The sequence below is a fragment of the Poeciliopsis prolifica genome, unplaced genomic scaffold, assembly GCF_027474105.1.
Source record: "Poeciliopsis prolifica strain line A6 unplaced genomic scaffold, Auburn_PproV2 SCAFFOLD029, whole genome shotgun sequence".
NCBI classification, from domain to species: Eukaryota; Metazoa; Chordata; class Actinopteri; order Cyprinodontiformes; family Poeciliidae; genus Poeciliopsis; species Poeciliopsis prolifica.
The window spans coordinates 4,333,561-4,353,753 of NW_026562404.1; the positions used below are offsets into that span (position 1 = coordinate 4,333,561).

At 42.3% G+C, this 20,193-nt stretch overlaps 3 protein-coding genes across 10 annotated transcripts in view; 2 read left to right on the plus strand and 1 right to left on the minus strand.

Moving 5' to 3' along the window:
- Positions 1–12,585, plus strand: part of dip2ba (disco-interacting protein 2 homolog Ba) — a 48,248-nt gene extending 35,663 nt beyond the window's left edge. Inside the window, exons 23-38 of the mRNA XM_055049466.1 lie at positions 364–565; positions 781–893; positions 3,807–3,887; positions 3,989–4,112; positions 4,252–4,373; positions 4,603–4,714; positions 5,055–5,164; positions 6,101–6,231; positions 6,354–6,522; positions 7,903–8,073; positions 8,156–8,217; positions 8,299–8,356; positions 8,444–8,518; positions 8,678–8,852; positions 8,998–9,121; positions 9,350–12,585. Coding sequence (XP_054905441.1) covers positions 364–565; positions 781–893; positions 3,807–3,887; positions 3,989–4,112; positions 4,252–4,373; positions 4,603–4,714; positions 5,055–5,164; positions 6,101–6,231; positions 6,354–6,522; positions 7,903–8,073; positions 8,156–8,217; positions 8,299–8,356; positions 8,444–8,518; positions 8,678–8,852; positions 8,998–9,121; positions 9,350–9,602 — 2,082 coding nt within the window. The 3' untranslated portion in view covers positions 9,603–12,585. The remainder of the gene's footprint in view (positions 1–363; positions 566–780; positions 894–3,806; positions 3,888–3,988; positions 4,113–4,251; positions 4,374–4,602; positions 4,715–5,054; positions 5,165–6,100; positions 6,232–6,353; positions 6,523–7,902; positions 8,074–8,155; positions 8,218–8,298; positions 8,357–8,443; positions 8,519–8,677; positions 8,853–8,997; positions 9,122–9,349) is intronic.
- A 1,037-nt stretch (positions 12,586–13,622) lies between these two features.
- Positions 13,623–17,477, minus strand: LOC129372289 (acrosin). Its single transcript, XM_055049467.1, has 5 exons — positions 17,369–17,477; positions 15,284–15,467; positions 14,835–15,109; positions 13,997–14,139; positions 13,623–13,924 (listed from the first exon to the last, which is right to left on the minus strand). The coding sequence occupies exons 1-5, from the start codon at positions 17,433–17,435 to the stop codon at positions 13,688–13,690; spliced, it is 906 nt and encodes a 301-aa protein (XP_054905442.1). The 5' UTR covers positions 17,436–17,477; the 3' UTR covers positions 13,623–13,687.
- Positions 17,478–17,846: 369 nt separating this feature from the next.
- Positions 17,847–20,193, plus strand: part of scn8aa (sodium channel, voltage gated, type VIII, alpha subunit a) — a 52,721-nt gene continuing 50,374 nt past the window's right edge. For 3 of the 8 annotated variants that reach the window (XM_055049902.1, XM_055049894.1, XM_055049901.1), the window contains exon 1: positions 17,848–18,168. The gene's annotated coding sequence lies outside the window, so the exon portion shown is untranslated. Of the gene's footprint in view, positions 18,169–18,212; positions 18,592–19,495; positions 19,515–19,545; positions 19,739–20,193 lie in introns of those variants that run through there. The other 5 variants (XM_055049896.1, XM_055049898.1, XM_055049897.1 and 2 more) reach the window with 5 other exon arrangements.

The following is a 20,193-nucleotide window of genomic DNA, read 5'->3' on the forward strand; positions in this document are numbered from 1 at the left end:
GGAGGAGCATGCACATATTCATAATGGCCTCCTGCAGAGGGAAGTATTTGAACTGAGAAGGCACATGCATGCATGGTCTAACAGAAACCGCAGTCACCACGGTCTCACCTTTGAAGGAAAATGTTTCAACACTCCTACATCTCTTAAACTACACCATGAAGAGCTGTGCTCACTTCAAGTTTATCATGTAAAAAAAAAAAAAAAGAATCATCAATTAGCTTAATGTTCTCCTGAAACCTAACTCCATTCATAATTTTGCACCCTTTAATCGATTATACAGCTATTTATAGTGTGTGTGTGTTTTATTTTTATACCCTTCCAAAGGAAATACTACATTAAATATATTAATTTTGCATCCTGAAGGCCATCGACGGCATCCATCAGGTTGGCCTTTACTGCCTCGCTCTTGTGCCAGCCAACACCCTCCCAAAAACCCCGCTAGGAGGAATCCACATCTGTGAAACCAAGCAGAGTTTCCTGGACGGTAACCTGCATCCCTGCAACATCCTCATGTGTCCGCATACGTGTGTAACAAACATGCCCAAGCCTCGACAGAAACAGCCAGGTGAGCCTTCATCTATTACAGCATGTAATCTGTATGGAACTGTAGCTAAAGGAGAATATTATCATGTTCAGTTCTGTTATATATTTTCTGAATAAAGGGAGGTAGTTTCTTTGGTGGGGATATCTGTAATAGGGAATTGTTTAGCAGTGTTGTTAGCAGTGTGACCTTTCATTTGTGCTCATTTTAGTTTTCACTCTCGTTTCTGGTCTCCTCAGTGGATGTTGGTCCGGCTTCTATGCTTGTTGGGAACCTGGTGGCAGGGAAGCGAATCGCTCAGGCCACGGGCAGAGAGCTGGGTGTGGTGGAGGATCAGGACCTCATTCGAAAGGTAACACTTCACAGACTTATATCACTGTTCAACACAATGTTAAACAGGACTGTAGGACGACTTTGTGGCAGAAGATCTTGTTATATTAAACTGGCACAAAATGACTTTCCCAAATGCAGGGTGATTTTAATCTCTTAAATTCAGAATGTAAAATACTTGAAGAACTAATCTATTGTTTACTGCTTACCCTTTCTTTAAAGACAATTTATGATTGGTTGAACTTACTTTCAGCAACTTTTTCAGCTACAATATCTGTTTTATAGCTTTCACTCTAGAAGAAAGGGATATTTCACAGATTTTATGAAATCTGAACCTTAGCTCGTCATCTCTGATTCAAAATTAGTGACGTTTTTAGTCTGATTAAACTTGAGCACAGATCTGATCATTTTTGACATTGTTCTCTTGTTATTATGCATTTTATGTTTGTGCAAAAAAAACTTCCCAGTTAAGATCCAGTGATCTTTCTAGGCGGGACACATGCTGTGTGTTAATGACATCGATATGCGTCCAATGACTCATCTTGGTGTTTCCAATAGGTTTTTAACATAAGTTTTATTTAAAATATTGATAAAGTCCCGTGTCCTTCTCATGAAGTTGATGTTCTAGATTATCCAATGATTAAAAAGTATTGCTATAGTCATTCCTCTGTAAGGGATCTTGCAGTTTATAACAAAGTGATGTTGCTTCATTGAAATTGATCCATTTTTGAGTGAAAGTGAAAAGAAACTGGCATCCAAATGTGTTGAAATGAAACTGATGCATAAGTTTGAAATGCTTTGAATTTATTATCAAAGAATGTGACTTGGAAATTGGATGCTGATGTCTTATCCTCAACCTGTGCTGTTGTTTTGCTGGGCTACAGCTCTGTATGTGGCCCACCATGATGGTAAGGCTCTAGTCTGGCCCCCCTGCTCGCCTCTGCTTATGCTGCTTCTGTCAGTTTCCTGTGCTTCTGCAGCTGTAATAACCCTGATCCCCTCCACTCCCCCCGTCCAGCTACAGCTTCACACAAACCAAGCTAATTGTCCTGGCTGGCTCCTCGTCCAACAGGGTTCATCATATACTTCATCATATAGGCGAACATCCAAAGTGGAGTTTGGAATCGATCAGGGTTCAGAAACAGAAGAAACGTGAATCAAATGATTATTGCCAGTCTGCGCTCTGCGAGGCCCGCCTTTTGTTTCAAACGTGACGTCCATGTTTGGGAGCGTATCGGTGTGTGGCTCTGCTTCCTGTCATCAGTGTGATGCTCCCACATGCAGCATGGCTTTGAGTGGTCAGAGCTGCAGCCTGCATGTTGAGTCACGACAGTGTGATGTTATCTGACTGGTGAGCGGGTCTCCCAAGGACAGGGCCGACTCTCGACGCAGTAACTCTGCTCGGTGTTTGTGTGTCCAAAGAACTTGCTGTTTTAGTTTCTGTATTTGTTTTTATGTGTGGCCTTACGTACTCCTGTCTTTGTCTATATGGGAATTGTTGGATTGATGTTCTTGCCTTCTGTGATTATTTTTTGGCAGATGTTTTGAAATGAAAATGATGGCTGTGTAGTAACAAAACATTGAGAGATTTGTCAGTTGTAGGCCGTTTTCTTTGAGAAATTTTATTTTAAGGCAGTCACATTTTTCCCTTCCTTCCAGTGTGACCCTTCACTTGCTAAAGTAACACTTTATGTATTCCTAAACCCTGTCTGGGTTTATATGGGAGGTCAGCAGCAGAACAAGATGTCTTTGTTACATTTGTAGTTCCTTTTATCAGTAACATGAAAACAGCAGAGGCAATTTTTCATGTTCTCTGTCTGAAAGGGTACATATTACACCCATTCCCCCTGCATTTTAAATACACATTATATTTAGTGTATTTCACTGGAATTTAATGCAACAAGCACAATGTAGAGCAGGATCCTGAAGTGGAAGGAAAATAATGCATAGTTTTCAACATTTTTGTAAAATACAATCTGAATTTTAAGTTGCATTTAGCCCCCTTTACGCGACTTCGCTTAACTGAAACTTAGTGTAACTTATTGCCTTCAGTTGCTATTTTACAGAACAATTTTGGTTGTTATAAATGTTTAGTGATACTATACGCCTCATGGTTTTGGGCTCTAAGGACATCATATGACAATGCTTGTTGAGTGCAGCAGAAAACATTTGAAGAAGGCATTAGGATCTTCTGGTGAAGTCAGTCTTGATTGTTCGACTGCAATCAAGTTGTGTCAGTGTTAAAGCACCATGTGCATTCAGATGCAATATTTTCACTAAATGCTGAAGTGGAAATAATAAATTTTTTATTGTATCTGGACAGAATACACATTATTAAGGTCAATTCTTGCAGTGAAACTGCAAGAAAAGATCATGTTACTTTTCATTTAAATATCGGTTTGTGAAATCAGATCGTCATTCAGGAACAGTCAAGATCATTCTCACACATAAAATACCTTAGTTTTCCTAATATTCTGCAGCCCTGGTGGAAGTCCAGCTGTTCTGTGAAGGCCTCAGACGTTTGTTGATCAAACAGCATCATGAAGGGAGCCGTACACAGGCTATCGCTGGGAGAAAACCCATTAGTGCAAGGCTGTCAAATTCCTGGTCTCAAGTGCCCAGCAATTTTGGGAAGTGTCCCTGCAGCAGCAAAAGCCCTTCGACTGGATAAGAGACTAGAAATTCTTGTTAGGATGTCTCAATCCCAGGGACGTAAACATAAATGAAAATATGTGGAGAGATTGAAAAAATTATTGCTCTTCATCCAGTCTGCCTGAACTTGAGTTAGTTCGCAAATAAGAACATACAGAAATTAATTTTTTTTTCTTTTCTGACTTGAGTCTAATCCAAAATAAACCACACACAATACTAGGATAAGTAGTTAATTACAAGGCTCGACCTGCTCGTTAAAAATTGCACCTCTATTCGTTTTCAGCACCAGTTCCTGTCTGAAGCTTTGCAGTGGAGAGCCCAAACCGACCCTGATCACGTTCTCTACATTCTGCTCAACTCTAAGGTAAGATCAGACGTATTTCCACAAACACAACACTCCACTTTGGGATGGCTTTTTGTCACGAACCATGACAACTGGTGTATCTTCTCCGTTGTCTGGTGCAGGGTGTTCCAGTGTGCACAGCAACATGTGCACAGCTTCACAAAAGAGCAGAGAAAATCACAGCCACTCTCTTAGAAAGAGGAGGCCTCAACACGGGCGACAACGTGGTGCTGCTTTATCCTCCAGGTGAGCCGCAAAGAGAAAAATGATGTACATTGTTTTTATGTCGCCTTTCTGGGTTTCACCTGTTTTGGAAAGAAAAAGAAAAATATCGAGTTTGTATATGCCAAAGGGTTTTCATTCACATTCTGTTTCTCCACCGCAGGTATTGACCTGATCGCTGCCTTCTACGGTTGCCTCTACGCAGGGGTGATTCCCGTGACCGTGAGGCCGCCGCACCCCCAGAATCTGGCTGCTACGCTCCCCACAGTCCGCATGATCATTGACGTGAGTGCAGTCCATGCTGCAGAAATGTGAAACACAACTGGTCCAGAATCTGTCTTTGAATTGAGTCCATACTGGGTGCCACTCAGTTTCTCCCGATTACATGTCTTTTTTTGTTTGTTTGTTTTTTTTCCTTTCAGCATCAGTCATCTTGTAAATATTGGTTAACTCTTAAAGCAGAGTGTGTTTCTGCCAGAATAACCCTGTGTGTTGTGGTGTATGTCCTCCTCAGGTGAGCAAAGCAGCCTGCATCCTCACCACTCAGCCTCTCATGAGGATCCTCAGGTCCAGGGAGGCCGCTGCCAGCGTTAACGTCAAAACATGGCCGACGATCATTGATACAGGTGCGGAGCGCAGACGCATGTTCAAACTGAGGACCGCACTCAAGCTGGGGAGACGCAGCAGAATGGAGCTGCCTCCTGAATCTTACACTTTTTTAATAAATCAGCTCTAAATGCAAAGTGTTAACACAGAAGTATTTTTCTCTTTTTGCCACTAGGTGTTGTTTTCCCTTCACTACATTACACAAGTCTTAACAAAATCAAAGTCTGCTCTGTAGTTTCAAATGAGTGACAATATTGTGAACCAAAAAAATTATCCGACTGCCTATCCATGACACAGCAAACACATTTTAAAAATGTGATTAATTAAAATAATATAAGTTTATACTGCGTCTCCTACCAGATGATCTTCCCAGGAAGCGTCCTCCACAAATCTACAAACCTCCTACTCCTGAGATGCTGGCCTACTTGGACTTCAGTGTGTCTACCACAGGCATGTTGACTGGAGTCAAGGTAAATAAAACGCAACATTCCTCAAAGTTATGCTTTGTGGCAGCAAACGTTTCTGTGAATAAAAAATGATCAAATTTTTAAAAAGCAAAAAGTGAATGAGGATGTATTTAAAGGTTCAAAATAAGAAGTAGGAATCTGTGTGACGTGAACTCATTGGTTGTTTGACTGACTGCAGCACTGGCCTAAAGCCTGATGTGTTCTGTTGTTTTCAATAAATAGTGATTAAAACTGTGTACGTTTTAACATAGCAATCCAAAATGCGTCTGGTGAATTTTCAGAACCCTCAACATTCATTTTGAGGGTTCTGAAAGGGGTTTCGGCTGATGCTTCTTCTATGTTGGTCCTACATTATCTGTCTTTTTTCACACAGTAGAACATAATCTTCGATTTTACCAGATTTTAGCAATGCTTCAGTTTTTCCCTTGTTTAAATGTTAAAACCATAATGGTCCTAATTATGGCACAAATAGAGGAAAAAATTTCAAGCCTAAGCCTTCCCTCATAAACATGTTTTGAAGAGAGAATCATGTTTAGTTAATAGACGTTTCTGACAGGAAATGAGACCAACAACTTAAAAGATGATTTTAAAAGTCTCATTATATGTTTTTAGAAACATATAATCAATTTAAAAAATCTTCATTTCCGTTCCTGTTTTTATAACTGTGTTTATAATCACTGAGGAGCTTTTGTTATCGTTCCCTGGTATTTGATTTATTTCTTTTATTTGGTTAAATCACCCTAATCCTAGACACTTTCTAAAGGTTACTAATAAATTAGCCTGGTTGTATTGTATTAAATTCACATCCATATAAAGTTGAACAGATTGTGAGAAATCAGTAAATCCTCCATGAAGCTTTGCTTGGTGCTGTTTGCCTTGTTGCAAGAATGAAAACAAACCAAACTTCACCTTCACCTCTTTCTCTGTGAATGTCTTTAGATGTCTCACGCGGCCATCAGCACTCTTTGCCGCTCCATCAAGCTGCAGTGTGAGCTTTACTCCTCACGCCAAATAGCCATCTGCCTGGACCCGTACTGCGGCCTGGGCTTTGTCCTGTGGTGCCTCTCCAGGTATACACACACACACACACACACACACACACAAAATACGTTGCTTTGTCTTTAAAAATATCTCCTATGAATGGTTCCACTGGTGCTGCAGCTGATCTGTTTTCTTCTTCTTTTGGTCTCAGTGTTTACTCAGGTCACCAGTCTATCCTTATTCCTCCGCTGGAGCTGGAGACCTCGCTGCCTCTGTGGCTGAGCACGCTCAGTCAGTACAAGATCAGAGACACCTTCTGCTCCTACTCCGTCATGGAGCTGTGCACCAAAGGCCTCGGCACGCAGACCGAGATGCTGAAGGTCAGTGTCGCGCTCAACCTGAGCGACAGTGGACACTTTCACAGATGTGTTTATTGTACGTTTGCAGCTGATTGGGTTTGTAAATGTCAGAGGTAGTAGGACTAAAATAGTTTGGAAAAAACATTTGTGTTTAATCTTTTAAAAACGTTTTTATGTGCAAAATAGCTCAAACGTTTTTATACTCGATGTAAATTACTGATTATTTTAATTTTGAAAGAGGACAGACAAAAGTACAGACAACTAAAGCATTTGTTAAGAATTTGCACTATAAATCTAGATGATAAAAAGAAAAATTAGCACTGAAAACAATTGCTTTCACATAGTGTAAATCTGATCATGCAACCCGACTAGATAACAAATGTAAAGGAAGAACATTAAAACAACAACACTGGCCCAAAGATGATTGACTAACAGTTTTCTTTCACATCGTTTCCTGTCTAAAGTTTTCAGTCATGTTGTTGTAAGGTTCTTAGAGTAAGCACAGAGATGTGAAAAGAAAAGAAATGATCTGTTGTTCTTGTGGTTTCATGCAGGAAGTGGGTGAACGTGCATAAAATGGGTCACGTCCTCATCTATTATACAAAAAATCTTTGTCAAGCCTACATGAGTGTAGAAGCTCAGAAGTGCCACAGAAAACTTAAATGGCTCTTAAATGTCTCATCCATTGACATCAGAAACAAGTACTTTGGTAAATTATATATTGGTGTTAGTCTAATAATTGGCAATTACTCTTTAATTAATTTATTTCATTTGTCAGAGTTAGTGGGCGGGGCCAACAATACTGTGTTCAATACAACTGATCAGAAGTTGTCGTGCAGGTTAATCAATCACAAGCTCGGTCTGTTTGACACACTGGACTAAAATACACAAATGATAAATGTGTAAAATACAATTAAATACGATTTTATTATATACTGGCATAATTTAGTTAAGAATTTAAAACGTGTTTCATTACTCATTTGATAAATTGTTCCAACATTTAAACAATTAAATCTTAAATGTATTCAATTAATAAATTATTAAATATTTAAATTTTGGTTATATCAGAGATGTAATTCATTCATTTATTTTTATTTAATGCTTTCTGGCACTAATTGGTAATTGGACACTGCAAAATTTTCAGTATTTCTAAAAATAATTTTCTCTCACAGGAACAAGAGGCAAAAAAAAAAAAACTCCACTTTGCAAAAATAACCATCGACGTGAACTCTGGATTTGAGTCCAAATATGACATTTTATTAAATAGAAAACTTGTCATATTCTTGCACACAAGGTGTTATTTTTGTTTTTCTATGTTTTTGCGTGCGTTGCTCGCCGTACGTCAGCCTCTGTCGACACCCCGTCGTGAGCTGTGTGTGTGTGTGTGTGTGTGTGTTTCAGGCTCGGGGTCTCAACCTGTCGTGTGTGCGAAGCTGCGTGGTGGTGGCAGAGGAGCGACCCCGCCTCGCGCTCTCGCAGTCCTTCTCCAAGCTTTTCAAAGATCTGGGCCTGTCGCCTCGGGCCGTCAGCACCGCCTTCGGCTCCAGGGTCAATCTGGCCATCGGCCTGCAGGTGAGCTTCATGCCGCGTTACCAAACTCTTTGGCTCTTTAGTTTGCGCCACTGAGCTGAGGTGTCTCTTTTTGTTTCTCCAGGGGACTTCCGGACCAGATCCCTCCACCGTTTATGTTGACATGAAGTCCCTGCGTCACGACAGGTGAGACCAAACGACTCGAAAATGACGCTCGTGCTGGAAACAAATAGAAACTTTATATTTCTTTTATTTGTTTGTTTTTAGAGTGCGACTGGTTGAAAAAGGAGCGCCACAGAGTCTTCCACTCATGGAGTCAGGCACTGTGAGTGTTTACTGATGAGTCAGCTCTTTCCAGTGAGACGTCTATATGTTTCCTTCAGAGTTCAATGTCTTGTGTTTTTCTTCTCAGATCCTGCCAGGGGTCAGAGTCATCATAGTTAACCCAGAGACCAGGGGCCCGCTGGGAGACTCGCATCTTGGAGAGGTGAGTTAGCCGAGAATCTTAACAGGAGACCCTTACATTTCCTCTAAAATTGGTTTCAGATTCACAATCGGAAATTTACAAGCCATCTAAAATGAAACATGATACACAAAAGAAGCCCTAGACATGTTCTAGTGATTACCGCCCCGTGCGTTTGTGCAGATCTGGGTGAACTCCCCTCACAGCGCCAGCGGCTACTACACCATCTACGGAGAGGAGAGCCTGCAGGCGGATCATTTCAACACCAAACTCAGCTTTGGCGACCCCCAGACTCTCTGGTCCAGGACGGGATACCTGGGCTTCATCAAGAGAACGGAGCTGCTGGACGCGAGCGGAGGTCAGACGGCTTTTGATGAAATTGCCGTTTTGCTGTTTGTTTTTCTTACAATGAGCTGGAGAGAGGAGTTTTTAACGGATGTTTAAGTTATTTTACTTTCCAGCCAGAAATGACATTTAACCAAACTCATGGTGAACTGTTCCAGATCGCCATGATGCCTTGTTTGTTGTTGGCTCTCTGGATGAAACTTTGGAGTTAAGGGGGCTGCGCTATCACCCCATCGACATCGAGACGTCTGTGTCCCGAGCTCACCGCAGCATCGCAGAGAGGTGAGGGTTTCATGCTGATTAGCTTTTAACGACAGCAGCAAACTGACTTCTCTCTGTCTTATCTTTAGTCACATTGATTCCTGCAGTAGTCTCTCCACAAGCCTGCCTTAAAAAATGAGCCGATCCAAAACGTTACTGCTCGCCTTCTCACTGAAACCAGGAAGATAGAGACGTCGCCCTGGTTTTAACGCTCTGCTTGATGATTGTGTTTGTTTTTCTGGTGCGCAGCGCTGTGTTTACATGGACCAACCTGCTGGTGGTGGTGGCAGAGCTCAGCGGCTCCGAGCAGGAGGCCCTGGACCTGGTACCACTCGTCACCAACGTGGTGCTGGAGGAACACCACCTCATCGTCGGGGTGGTGGTCATCGTGGACCCCGGGGTGATCCCCATCAACTCCAGGGGGGAGAAGCAGAGGATGCACCTGCGGGACTCCTTCCTGGCAGACCAACTGGACCCCATCTACGTGGCCTACAACATGTGAACAGCGGTCAGAAACCGATGCAGAAAACTGAGCCAGGGTCAGAGAAGACCCCCAGGGACCTGAGGGGTGTGAACAGCAGCCGCAAACACAACCCTCCCCGCCCTCCTCCACCATGTCGGCTTTCGGACACGTTTTAAAAGAGAAAGCGATGCGGGGGACGCAAGCACAGCGAACGTGCTGTTACAGTGAAATGCTTCCCTTTCAGAAACTGATCCTGCTTTTGTTCCACCTGCTCGATTGCTGCAGCCCAAGACTTCTAAGAACGAGGGCGAAATCTTTGGTTCTCATCAGAGGAAACGTTCGCTTAGAAGAAAGTTGATCTTCATCTGCTGTCTGAAGCCCGTTTCTCCCTCACCAATCCTAAATCATGTTGTTGTTGTTTTTTTTTTGTTTTGTTTTTACACATTTTTTAAATAACATGCTCCCTTCAAAGACAAAATCTTAATTGTTTAATTCCTTTTGTTCATTTGTTTGTTTGTTTTTGTTTTTTTAACCTCCATACTCTTAAAGACAGGGGGCGCACTGGAACTTCCTCCACCTTTTGCACGTCTTTGCACGTCTGGCTCCATTTCTTGCCTCAAAAGGAGACCCCACTGCCCACATCTGCTGCTGCTGCCGTTGCTGCTGCTTCCACAGGAGCAAATCCACATCAGTATTAAAAGGGGAAAGAAAGAAAAAAAGTGCCACCAGCAAGTCCCGTTTCGGCTCTGTGAGTCCCCACCAGGTGCACCGCGGCTCTCACCTCCACACCCGTTCTGCTTCAGCCCAAAGCAACGAACGTCGGCCTTCGCTCAGTGCAAAATGTCCTAAAATACGCTTGAATTACATTTGTGTGTGGAAAAAAATAAAACCCCAAACATTCCCTCACTCACAAACCTGGATTAGAGGAAAATAAAATGGATTTCTTGTTTTTCAGTGTGCAAGGACTTGCTGAGTTAAGATAGGATAACTGTGATTGTCTAATTGTCTGATTTTTGTTTACTTTGAAGCGCCTGTTTTTTGTGGGAATTGCAGATGTTTCTGTCATTTTAGGTGTGCATGCTGTTTGGAAGTGCAGCAGATGTCTGCATACAGGCTAGTGGAAGAAAAATAAAAGCAACCAGGTCATAAGCAGAGCCAACATCAGGAGCAGAGTTAAAGATTTTAGCTGCTGTTTGGGCCTCTTATTAGCCACAATGCTAATTATGTTTACTGAAAACTCTCTTAGAAATCTGCAGCCAGCTAAGGGATCAAAACAATCTGAGGAAAAATAGATGGACATTAAAGATCGACTTCTTCCTGCTCACCACGTGAGCGTCACGCGTCATGTGTCCATTCCCACATCACATGATGCTTAGCTTGTTCCAGCTGTGGCTACTTATGAGAGGCACAAACCAGCTTATGAATCATCACATTTTCATGACACGTGATTTCCATTTTCCGTTTTAGTTACCCTCTAGTTTTTTCTCGAGGTGCAGATTTGAGCCGAGACCGGTCGAACCCGAGCGCAGAGGCGAATCTGAAAGCCCAGCAGCTTTCACCCGCAGTCCATAAACAACGTGTAGATGATCAGAAGGCAGGGTAGTGCCTTTTACCTCTGAGACATTTCTGATTTGTAAACTATTTGAATTTTAAAAGAGAACAACACGCGAGGAGTGTGGGGAAAACTTTTTGCCTTATTAAAAACCTGTGGAGCTTCTACATGATTTTATTTAGTGTTTTTAAGGAGGTCCGCTGATTTTTCTTTTTGCATTTGAAAGCACATCGACATCTCTTTTCTTCAGAAAGAGGGGCGTCTTGTTCTGGTTGACCTTATTTTCAAGCCGCTTTTTTTTTTTCTTTTGTTTTAATGAAAAAAATCCGAATTGATATTTAAACTAATTCCTTCCAAATGTCTGTAACACTGAGTGGGAACAAAAATAGGCGCAAGTCCCTTTGAAACCTGCATTTAAAAATGGCAGAATACTTCTTTAAAGGAAAAAGTACAATAGATAAGGGTTAAAAATGTCTGTATACTGTATTTTAGAAGTGAGATACTGTATTACTAGTGTTACTGTGTACATGGCGATGGAGTCTGTAGATAAAAACTTGACTGATCTTTCATACTTGACCGGGTTTCTTTCTGCATTGCGTGTTAAATGACGTCTCATCGAAAAACACAGGGAACAGAAACAATGTGCACTTTCCCAATATCATTTGACATATGTGGGTGTGTCCCTGAGAGAGTGTGTGCGTGTGTGTGTGTGTGTGTGTGTCTAACAGTGATATTTAGCTTTTAAGGTGCAACAAGATTCATCTGTAAGAATCCCAAACGATTGAATATTTAAAAAAACAAAAACTTTTTTTTTTGTAAATGTCGCCTCCACTGTATTTTTTACTCTTTCCATCCACGTTTGGGATTTAATATATTTTTAGGGGTTTCATTGAGATTTGAATCTGAAGCTGTTTGATTTCTAAAGCAGCGACACAACCACAGACCACTTTTCACCGAGGACATGTACGCGAGCCAGTCATTTGGTTACTCATGAATAACTGTGTGATAATTGCTGTGTCCGCCACTGTTTCACTCCGATGACTTTTAATAAAGTTTTATAATTTCATGTTGGCCTTCAAGCCTTTTTCAATAGACCTTGGTGCTATTCAATAAGGTGCCGTACACAGACTTGTATCCGTCAACGTCACTGCAAAAAAAGGTTTCATCCTGGATGTCTTTGTCGGCGTGGAAGGAAACATTTCCGTTTGAGGTCCTAAAGACTTTCACTTTGTCAGAGCTTACGTTGTTTTTCCTTGTCGGTTTTTATCGGCTCTTAAGATGTGATGCAAAATTCTCGACAGAAACGATGCAACCCGTCTCATCGTTTTTTTGCTTTTGTTTTTATTTTTTCCACCCGAAAGTTCCCATTTCACACCTCCGAAGTGCTAAGCACAAAATGTAGAGATGAGGCAAAGAAAAGGGATCATTTCACACAAATTTAAAAAAAAAAAAAAAAAGGGGAAACAAAAAGTCAAGGGTCCACTCTGTTTACCTCAACAGTCTTGTCCACTATGCATCGTTGAGCTGCAGCAAAAACACATCCTGGACTAGTCAGAGGTGCGATAACCTCTAACAACATGTCTTACAAAAAAACAACAAAAAAACACTGTCACTCTGTCATTGGATGTGTTTCATGTCGAATAAAATTGCTTTGTCACACATTCTTCTGGCTTTTTTCTCGTCTATCCAGATGCGTCTGTGGAGCTTCTGAGACACCGCCTTTCTACCACCAGGGGTCGCTGTCTCTGCTTCCTTATAAAGCAAACCAAAACGTTACTCTATTTCCATGTTCAGAGGATGAACTGAACCCTGCTGTTGTTTATAGCCTCACCTCGCTGTAAATGTCCTCACAGCATTGTCCCCGACCCGTCTGCCGTGTTCGTTGGTCTTGGTGAAGGTGTTTTGTTCACTAATGTTCTCTAATGGACCTCTGAGGCCTTCAAAGAACATCAGAATTTATACTGAGGTTAAACGGGTGGACGACATTTACTTATTACAGATAATCTGCAAATTAATCATAAGCCCTGACAGACGAAGGTTTAAAATAATCTTATAATCTTAACACATATTAAACATTATATAGACGTATATATGGGGAAAATGCATGTTTTTTTTTCTGTCTGTATAAATTATGTGCTATTTTCAGCTTGTCTATCACATAACATGAAAATGAAATGTGCAATCCTGATTGAGAGCTGTGATTGCACCCAATGGTGCATCTGCTAAATAATGACTTGAAAGGAGTGAATATGTATGCAATCAACTATTTCATGACGCAACTTTTTTTTCTTTTTTTTTTTCTCGAAATCAGTTTTCACCTTGACATTAAAGGAATTTTTTGTAAACATTTTAGTTAAAAAAAGCAATTTTTTTTTATCGTTATTGCTTTGCAAAAAAGCATGTGGGGCGAGCGACCATCTAAATCGACTGCAAATTATAAATTAAGCCCCCCCAAAAAATATTGAAACGTTTTCAAACATTTGTACAATAAAGACAGCTCGCGCAGATTATATTTGCATAGCGGTTTAGTGATTCTGTCTTTTGCAACAACAACAAAAAAAGAGCGAACATCTCAGAACAATGTGAAGGCAGCAAATATCAGAACTAGTATCAGCCTGCTGGAGAGCACGTGTGGAGAAGCTCTGTCTTTCAGCTGCTTTTCGGTAAACCACCGTCCATACATGCTGGTTTTCGAATAGACTCCTGGTCTGTTGGGGTGTCCACAATTCTCCCCGAAGCTCGTCACTCCTATCAGGTAGTATCTGTTGTCATTCTCACTGTAGCACTGCAGTGGGCTTCCGCTGTCGCCCTGCACCAGGGTGTTACTCTTGAGTAACCGAGCAGCTTAGAAACATCCAAAAATGTAAAATGATCACCCAACCTGACAAGTGTCAACTCCTCCAGAGAGTGTTCCTGCACAGAGCATCTGTTCTGTGATCAAGCCGTTGTACCAGTGCTTCTGGTTGCACCTGTCCGTCTCAATGACCTCCAGCTCAGCCTCCTGCAGCATGTCCGCTGCTCCACCTGCCAGAAGCACGAGCAAAGCAACCGAGCTAATCAACATGAAATAAGCGACTGCACAAATATTCAGCTCTTTCAAGTCAGTATTTAGTAGAGTATTTAGTAAGCGCTGCGTGGACGGGTCTCATCTGAACACTGAAATTTTACTCGTTTGTTTCTTGCTGAACTCTTCGAGCTCGGTCACGTTGCGTGGAAATCACGTGAGCAGCTCTCTCTTTCCAAGTAAGCCACAAACTCCCCATCAGATTGAGGTTGAGTCTTTGACTGGGCCACTCCAGACCATCAGACTCTTTAAACCGTCTCTGTGCAGCTTTAGCTGGATGCTTTGGGTCGTTGTCTTGCCGGACATCAATTGTTCTCTTGCAGGTGGAAACTACATCTACTAATTACCATTTTATTAAGTCACTAATTTCATATTACCTATTTTTTATTTAATAGTCTCTTTTTGTAGGAATTTGTTCTAACTTTGACATTAATGGGTTTTGGTGTCATTTAATTTTTGCCAATATAAGTCAAATATGATCATGAAAGCTCAATAAAAGCAATCAAAAGGGATACACTTCAAAAATTCAGCCGCTCCACATATCAGTAAGAGGCTGTCTAATTGTAAAAATATGAACAAAAACTTCTAAGGTCATATTTTATCATAAATTGATGCTTTTCCGCACACCTGGTGAAAGGATTGCCATGATACCAACCTTTGTAGTTGATGCTGCCCCAGCCGGTGATGAAGCAGTTGCTCAGGTTGAGGGAGAGCTGGTGGTTCATGCTCGTCGGAAAGCAACACGGCTGGACGTAGTTGGTAAAGACGATGGGGACCTTGAGCACCAGGAGCGCCACGTCGTTGTTGGATGTGTTGAAGTCGTACTTCTCGTGTACGATGACGCGTTTGACGCCGCGTCTCTGGAAGTGAGGCCCAGGCTTGGACAGGCTTGTCACTCCCACCAAGACGGTCAAGAAGCTGCTGTGCCATCTGAACAGAAAACCAAATCAATCCAACTCTCTCCTGATGACGTTGACAAAGACGCCGCGTCAAAGCGAGCTTGGTTTCGCGGTCTCGCTTCGTCGCAGCGAACTGTGTGCTTGTTTTTTTTTTCTCTACCACTTTGTATTCTCTGAAGACTGAGTGAGATTTAGTTGGACTCACATGTATCTGTGGTAGCAGTGCGCTGCAGAGACAACCCACTTGCTGCCGACGATGGTTCCTCCACAGAAGTGCGTGCCCAGGAACTGGATGCTGGCCTGCCAGGGCCACGCTCCCTCAGTGGCATCTCGGCCACCGATTATCCGGGATGCCCCAGGCGGCGCTGCCAGTTTCCGCTTCCCACATCCTGGCCAACAAAACAATAATAATAATCATAAAAAGCTTCTGCATGAAAATAAAAACCATGTCATGTTTCGATGAGGTGTTGGTAAAAGTTTGACATAAGTTTTTGAATGTGGGACTTAACCACAGAACAAAAGCAAAATGTCTTGTGAAGATGCTCAAGCTGGCAAGATAACGTCTTTATCCAAATACTCTGCTGAAATATCCAAATATTTACTGAAAGGTCAGCCAGTGAGGAAGAAGCCATCCAAAAGCTACATGAAAAGCCAGATTACTGTTTGCAAGTGCATTCAGTGGCAAACGCCTTCATTTTCAGAGCCATGTCATTTTCAGGGCCTTTCGTTATTGCCTCTGGAGGAAAAAAAAAGGAGAAACTTGCAAGCCTGAGAAAATCTTCTTAGCTGTGAAGTACAGGGTGACTCGTCCACAATGTCCCACAATGCTTGAAGGAAGTGCACAGTCTAGAGTATTTTCTGAAAGTAAACTAAATCGTAAATTATTTCAGTTTCAAACTGAAAATCAAATTGAGTTGTTAATTGGGATCCTGTCTTATGCTCTCTTCCTTCGACAGGTTTTCTACAGGATTCAGGTCGGAGGACCCAGATGGGCCATGTTCATTTTGTCTTGGAAAAATGTTCTGGATCAATATGCCGCTGAAAGTCGCCCGGTGTTGATCCATTCTTTTCAGTTTTCTGCTAAAGTGCACTATGTTTTTTTGAATAAATATGCTGGGCTTCAAGTCTTACACAATCCTCTTTCATCAGACATTACTGTGAAAAAAACCCCAAACAATCACTGCTCCTCCACCAAAACTTACCAGTGAGCACACACACTACAACACGCACACACACACACACACACACACACACACACACACACACACACACACACACACACACACACCCACACACACACGCACGCACACACACACGCACACACACACACACACACACACACACACACACACACACACACACACACACACACACACACACACACACACACACACACATCTAACGTCCAGGGTTTTCCCAGCCTGGCGGGCCACCAGGCTTTACTTGTGCCCCCCACCAGGCTAAACATTGCTTAGCTCCTTAAGTCTTTTTAAACGTCTGCATTTTTTAAGACTTTATAGTTGGTGTTCAGGTATTAATCTTGATTATCAAGTGATATTTCCAAAGTTTCTCGTCAACTTTAAACCTTTTTTAACTCAAAAACGCGACGGGCTGCTGGATGAATGACTGCCCTGACTCCCAGCCACCGGGCTTAGCAAGTTTTCTGGGGGAAATTGATCTCACTGTTCATACTTATATTTGCTGGAAGGTCAGAAAATTTCCTCCCAAACATATAAATAAAAACAGTTGACATGTAGAACGGTTGCTATGGAGACTTGGTGACCCAACAGGCTTTTATCTTCTGCTATTTTCTAACAGTGAGCAACTGTGTCATTATCAGTATTTTAATTATTATTATTAACAAATTATTATTATGTGTCATACCCACGTAAACTTGGGAATTTGTGCTGCCAGGAATTTAAAAGTAGTTCACTCTGTTTGACATTTATACCCCGAGAAAAAAAAAACACATGGATTACTAATGAGATGTTCCCAATAACTCAGATCAATGTGAAACAGTAAATATTTCCTGAGGTTAATTTTTGCCTCCCCTTCCCTACAGACCTCATGAGGTAAAATTACAGGTTTTTATATTTTTTTTTGGGGGGGGGGGCGTCCTAAAAAATATACACAACTGTCTGAAAGATGTGTGTATAGAACTGAGCTGTTATTTGGGATCCTGTCCCAATTAACAACTCAGGAACATAACTCTGGACTGCTTCTTCCTCTCTCTCTTTTTTTTAAAGATAAGCCTTTAACCACATAACCTTCCAACCCGTCTTTCACTTACTCTGATCTGAAGCGGCTGCGGCCAAACACAAGACGCTCAAAAACGGCAGTAAAATCTTTAGACCCATCAACAGTTTTTCCGTTTTTTTTTTCAATTATATAAAAAGATGTCAACTGTTCCAAAACAATTCTTCCAGTGACGTCACGGTCGCTTTAAACTGATTGGTGAACTCTTAAACTCGTTCTGCGCCGCGTTAGAAGTGGAAAAAGTTTCGCTCGGCTGACATTTGTTCAAACAAACACGAAGTTTACTGAGTTTTTTTTCTTTTCTTTTTTTTTTGTTTGTTTTATGCCCTTGTATGAACCTGAATTACATTCAATGTGATTTATCATGTATAAAATATGCTTTTATTTATTTATTTATTTATTCCCCATCATGCATGTTGCCTGCCGTGAAACCGGAAGTTCAAGAAACGATAAATTTCAGTCAGATCGATACTAAAAAAAAAAAAGCCCTTATCGGGATAATCAATTTTTTTATTATTATTTTTTTTTGCAGGAGCTGCAGGCCTGAGTGACCTTTAGGGTTCCTGTTCCCTCCCTCACATCCTACAGAGAGTCATCAATTATGCAGGGAAGCTGCTGCTCGCGTTGAGGTGCTGCTGCTGGTGCTGGTGGTGCTGCTGGTGGTGGTGGTGCTGCTGGTGGGGGGAAGACAGCAGCAACAATATGGCGACAGCCGCAGTTTCTCCTCAACCTTTCCCCACATCTGCAGCCCTGCGCCGATTCACCGGATTCACCGTCGCATGAGTGAGTATCGTTCACATTTCCAGCGGGGTTCGGGATGCATCGTGGCTGAAGGTGGGTTTTTTTTCTCTTTTTTTTCTCTCATTTTTTTTTCTTCTTTTTGTTGTTGTCGTTCCTTCAGTGGGCTGAATGTCGCAGCGCCGCTCGCTGCTCCGCGTCTTCTCTTTTTATATATTTATATTGTTTTTTGGGTTTTTGTTTTTTTTGGAGCTGGAAGGAAAAGGGTGTCAGCGCCTTTCTGACAAAATCTGTCATCTGGATCACAGCGAAGGGAAGATTTCTATTTATGTCTCATTTGGTGTGGATCGTGCGTAAACGCTGGAACCCGTCGAACAGTTTGATACAAGCAACAAAAACCAAAAAAATCTAAGTGAGGTTTGGTTTGGTTCGGGGCGCAGCCTGCATTGGAAATCTGCAATTTTCTCTTGAGAGTCCAGGACGGTGCATTAAAGCAGAAGGCTCTGAGAGGAAGGATGTGTAAGTATAGCCATGAAGGCGAAGAAATGCCCGGTCCTCCAGGTGATCTGAGCGTGGCGTCCTCCGCTGATCTAAAGCGATGTCTTTATTCTTTCATACTGCTTTATTTTTTATCTCTCCCCTCGTTTTGCTTTAACTCTCCGCGCTGTGTTTTTTTCTTCTTCTTCTTTTTCTTCTTTTTTGCGCACACACACAGACGCCTATTGATTTGGCAGTCGACATGGCTCCTCGGGTGTGGTGCAGACGCTCTGCGCGCAAAAACGCACAGAATGTACCGACAACATCGCATGTGATGCATTTCACCACCGCGTTATCTCCGGGCTTGTGTTTGTTGGGAGTGATTTATTTATTTTTTGTTAATAGGGGGTGTTGGTGGTGGTGGGGGGATAGGAGGTCTGTCTCCAGGCGTGACATTTGCAACATACAAACCACCCACTGCAGCAGCGCCGCTTCGGTTGGAGCGGGCCGCTTCTTTGCGCAGCGTCATCTCCAGGACTTTTTCCTGCTCGATGAAATATTTGGCGTTGATGACAGACGACGGCGACCCGAGGCCCACCTTCTGTCTTCAGCACACACTTTCTTCAATGCGGTATCGGCGAAAACGCGGCCGCGCTGCGATCGGACGTAAAACCCTGAGCTCGGAACTCGGCTTGAATTCAAGGGTAAAAACCTCAGCCTTGCAGAGTTGATGCTTTGGGAAGCGTAAGTCGTGTACTTTAATTCAATCTGGTTCGGCCCGCTCTCCTCCCTGAAAGCACGCCGCGTTTACGCACTCACGCGCGCCCCTCACGTGTTTGGCGCGCGTGCGTTGGCGCGGTGCTGAAGCGGACAGCGCCAGCAGAGCAGCAGCAGAAGGTTCCGGGGTCCATTTTATGAGGCGCTCGCCTCGGCGTGCACTGCGCGCGCTCTCCTCTCTCTGCGTGGTGCGTGGGTTCATTTCTTTGCCCCCTTTTGCATCCCAGGTCGGACGGATTCAGGTGTTTTTTTTTGTTTTGTTTGTTTGTTTGGGGTTTTTTTTAAGCTTCACACGTCGAGTATTTGCAATCAGAGAGCAGTTATGCAAGAGGGGGAGCAGGGGAGTGACGGGGCCTTGTGTTTCAGATATGGCTGACGGTCCTGTTCAGGCTTTACAGACTGAAACGTACAGGTGCGTCGTCGTTTTGGTAACGTCACAAAGTTCATGTGTTTCAGCAATTGATGCCAAAAAGGGGTGTGGCATCGATCCATTATAATAGTCCTAGTTGTTTGTTTCTGTTGATCTAAATCATTATGACTAACAGTGTCTAGAGTATTGCATGAGAACAATCATTTTAAAAGCTGCTTTTAATAATAAAGAAATATGATTCTAATCTGGCCTTAAGACTGCTGACCTGATAGCGGTCTAGCAGATGGTCATATCATCAACAAACTGTTATTTATATAATATTTTACAAATATAGCCAAAGTGCTTTACAGCAAGAATAAAACAGAAGTGAATGAGAAATCGCGACAAGAAAACTGAAAGAATGTAGTCGCAACGCTGCTAGTTATTAAAATTTCTTTAATTCAGAATGTCTTAAAGTCCAGACAGAGTCCTGGGTCTGCAGTAGTGGGTTAACTGGT

Excerpts from the sequence above, each read along its gene's own strand:
- LOC129372289 (XM_055049467.1), bottom strand. The coding sequence starts at position 17,435 with ATGGGTCTAAAGATTTTACTGCCGTTTTTGAGCGTCTTGTGTTTGGCC. Across the intron at positions 15,468-17,368 it reads CGCAGCCGCTTCAGATCAGA|GATGTGGGAAGCGGAAACTG; the intron begins GTAAGTGAAAGA and ends TTTGTTGGCCAG. Across the intron at positions 15,110-15,283 it reads CACTGCTACCACAGATACAT|ATGGCACAGCAGCTTCTTGA; the intron begins GTGAGTCCAACT and ends TTTTCTGTTCAG.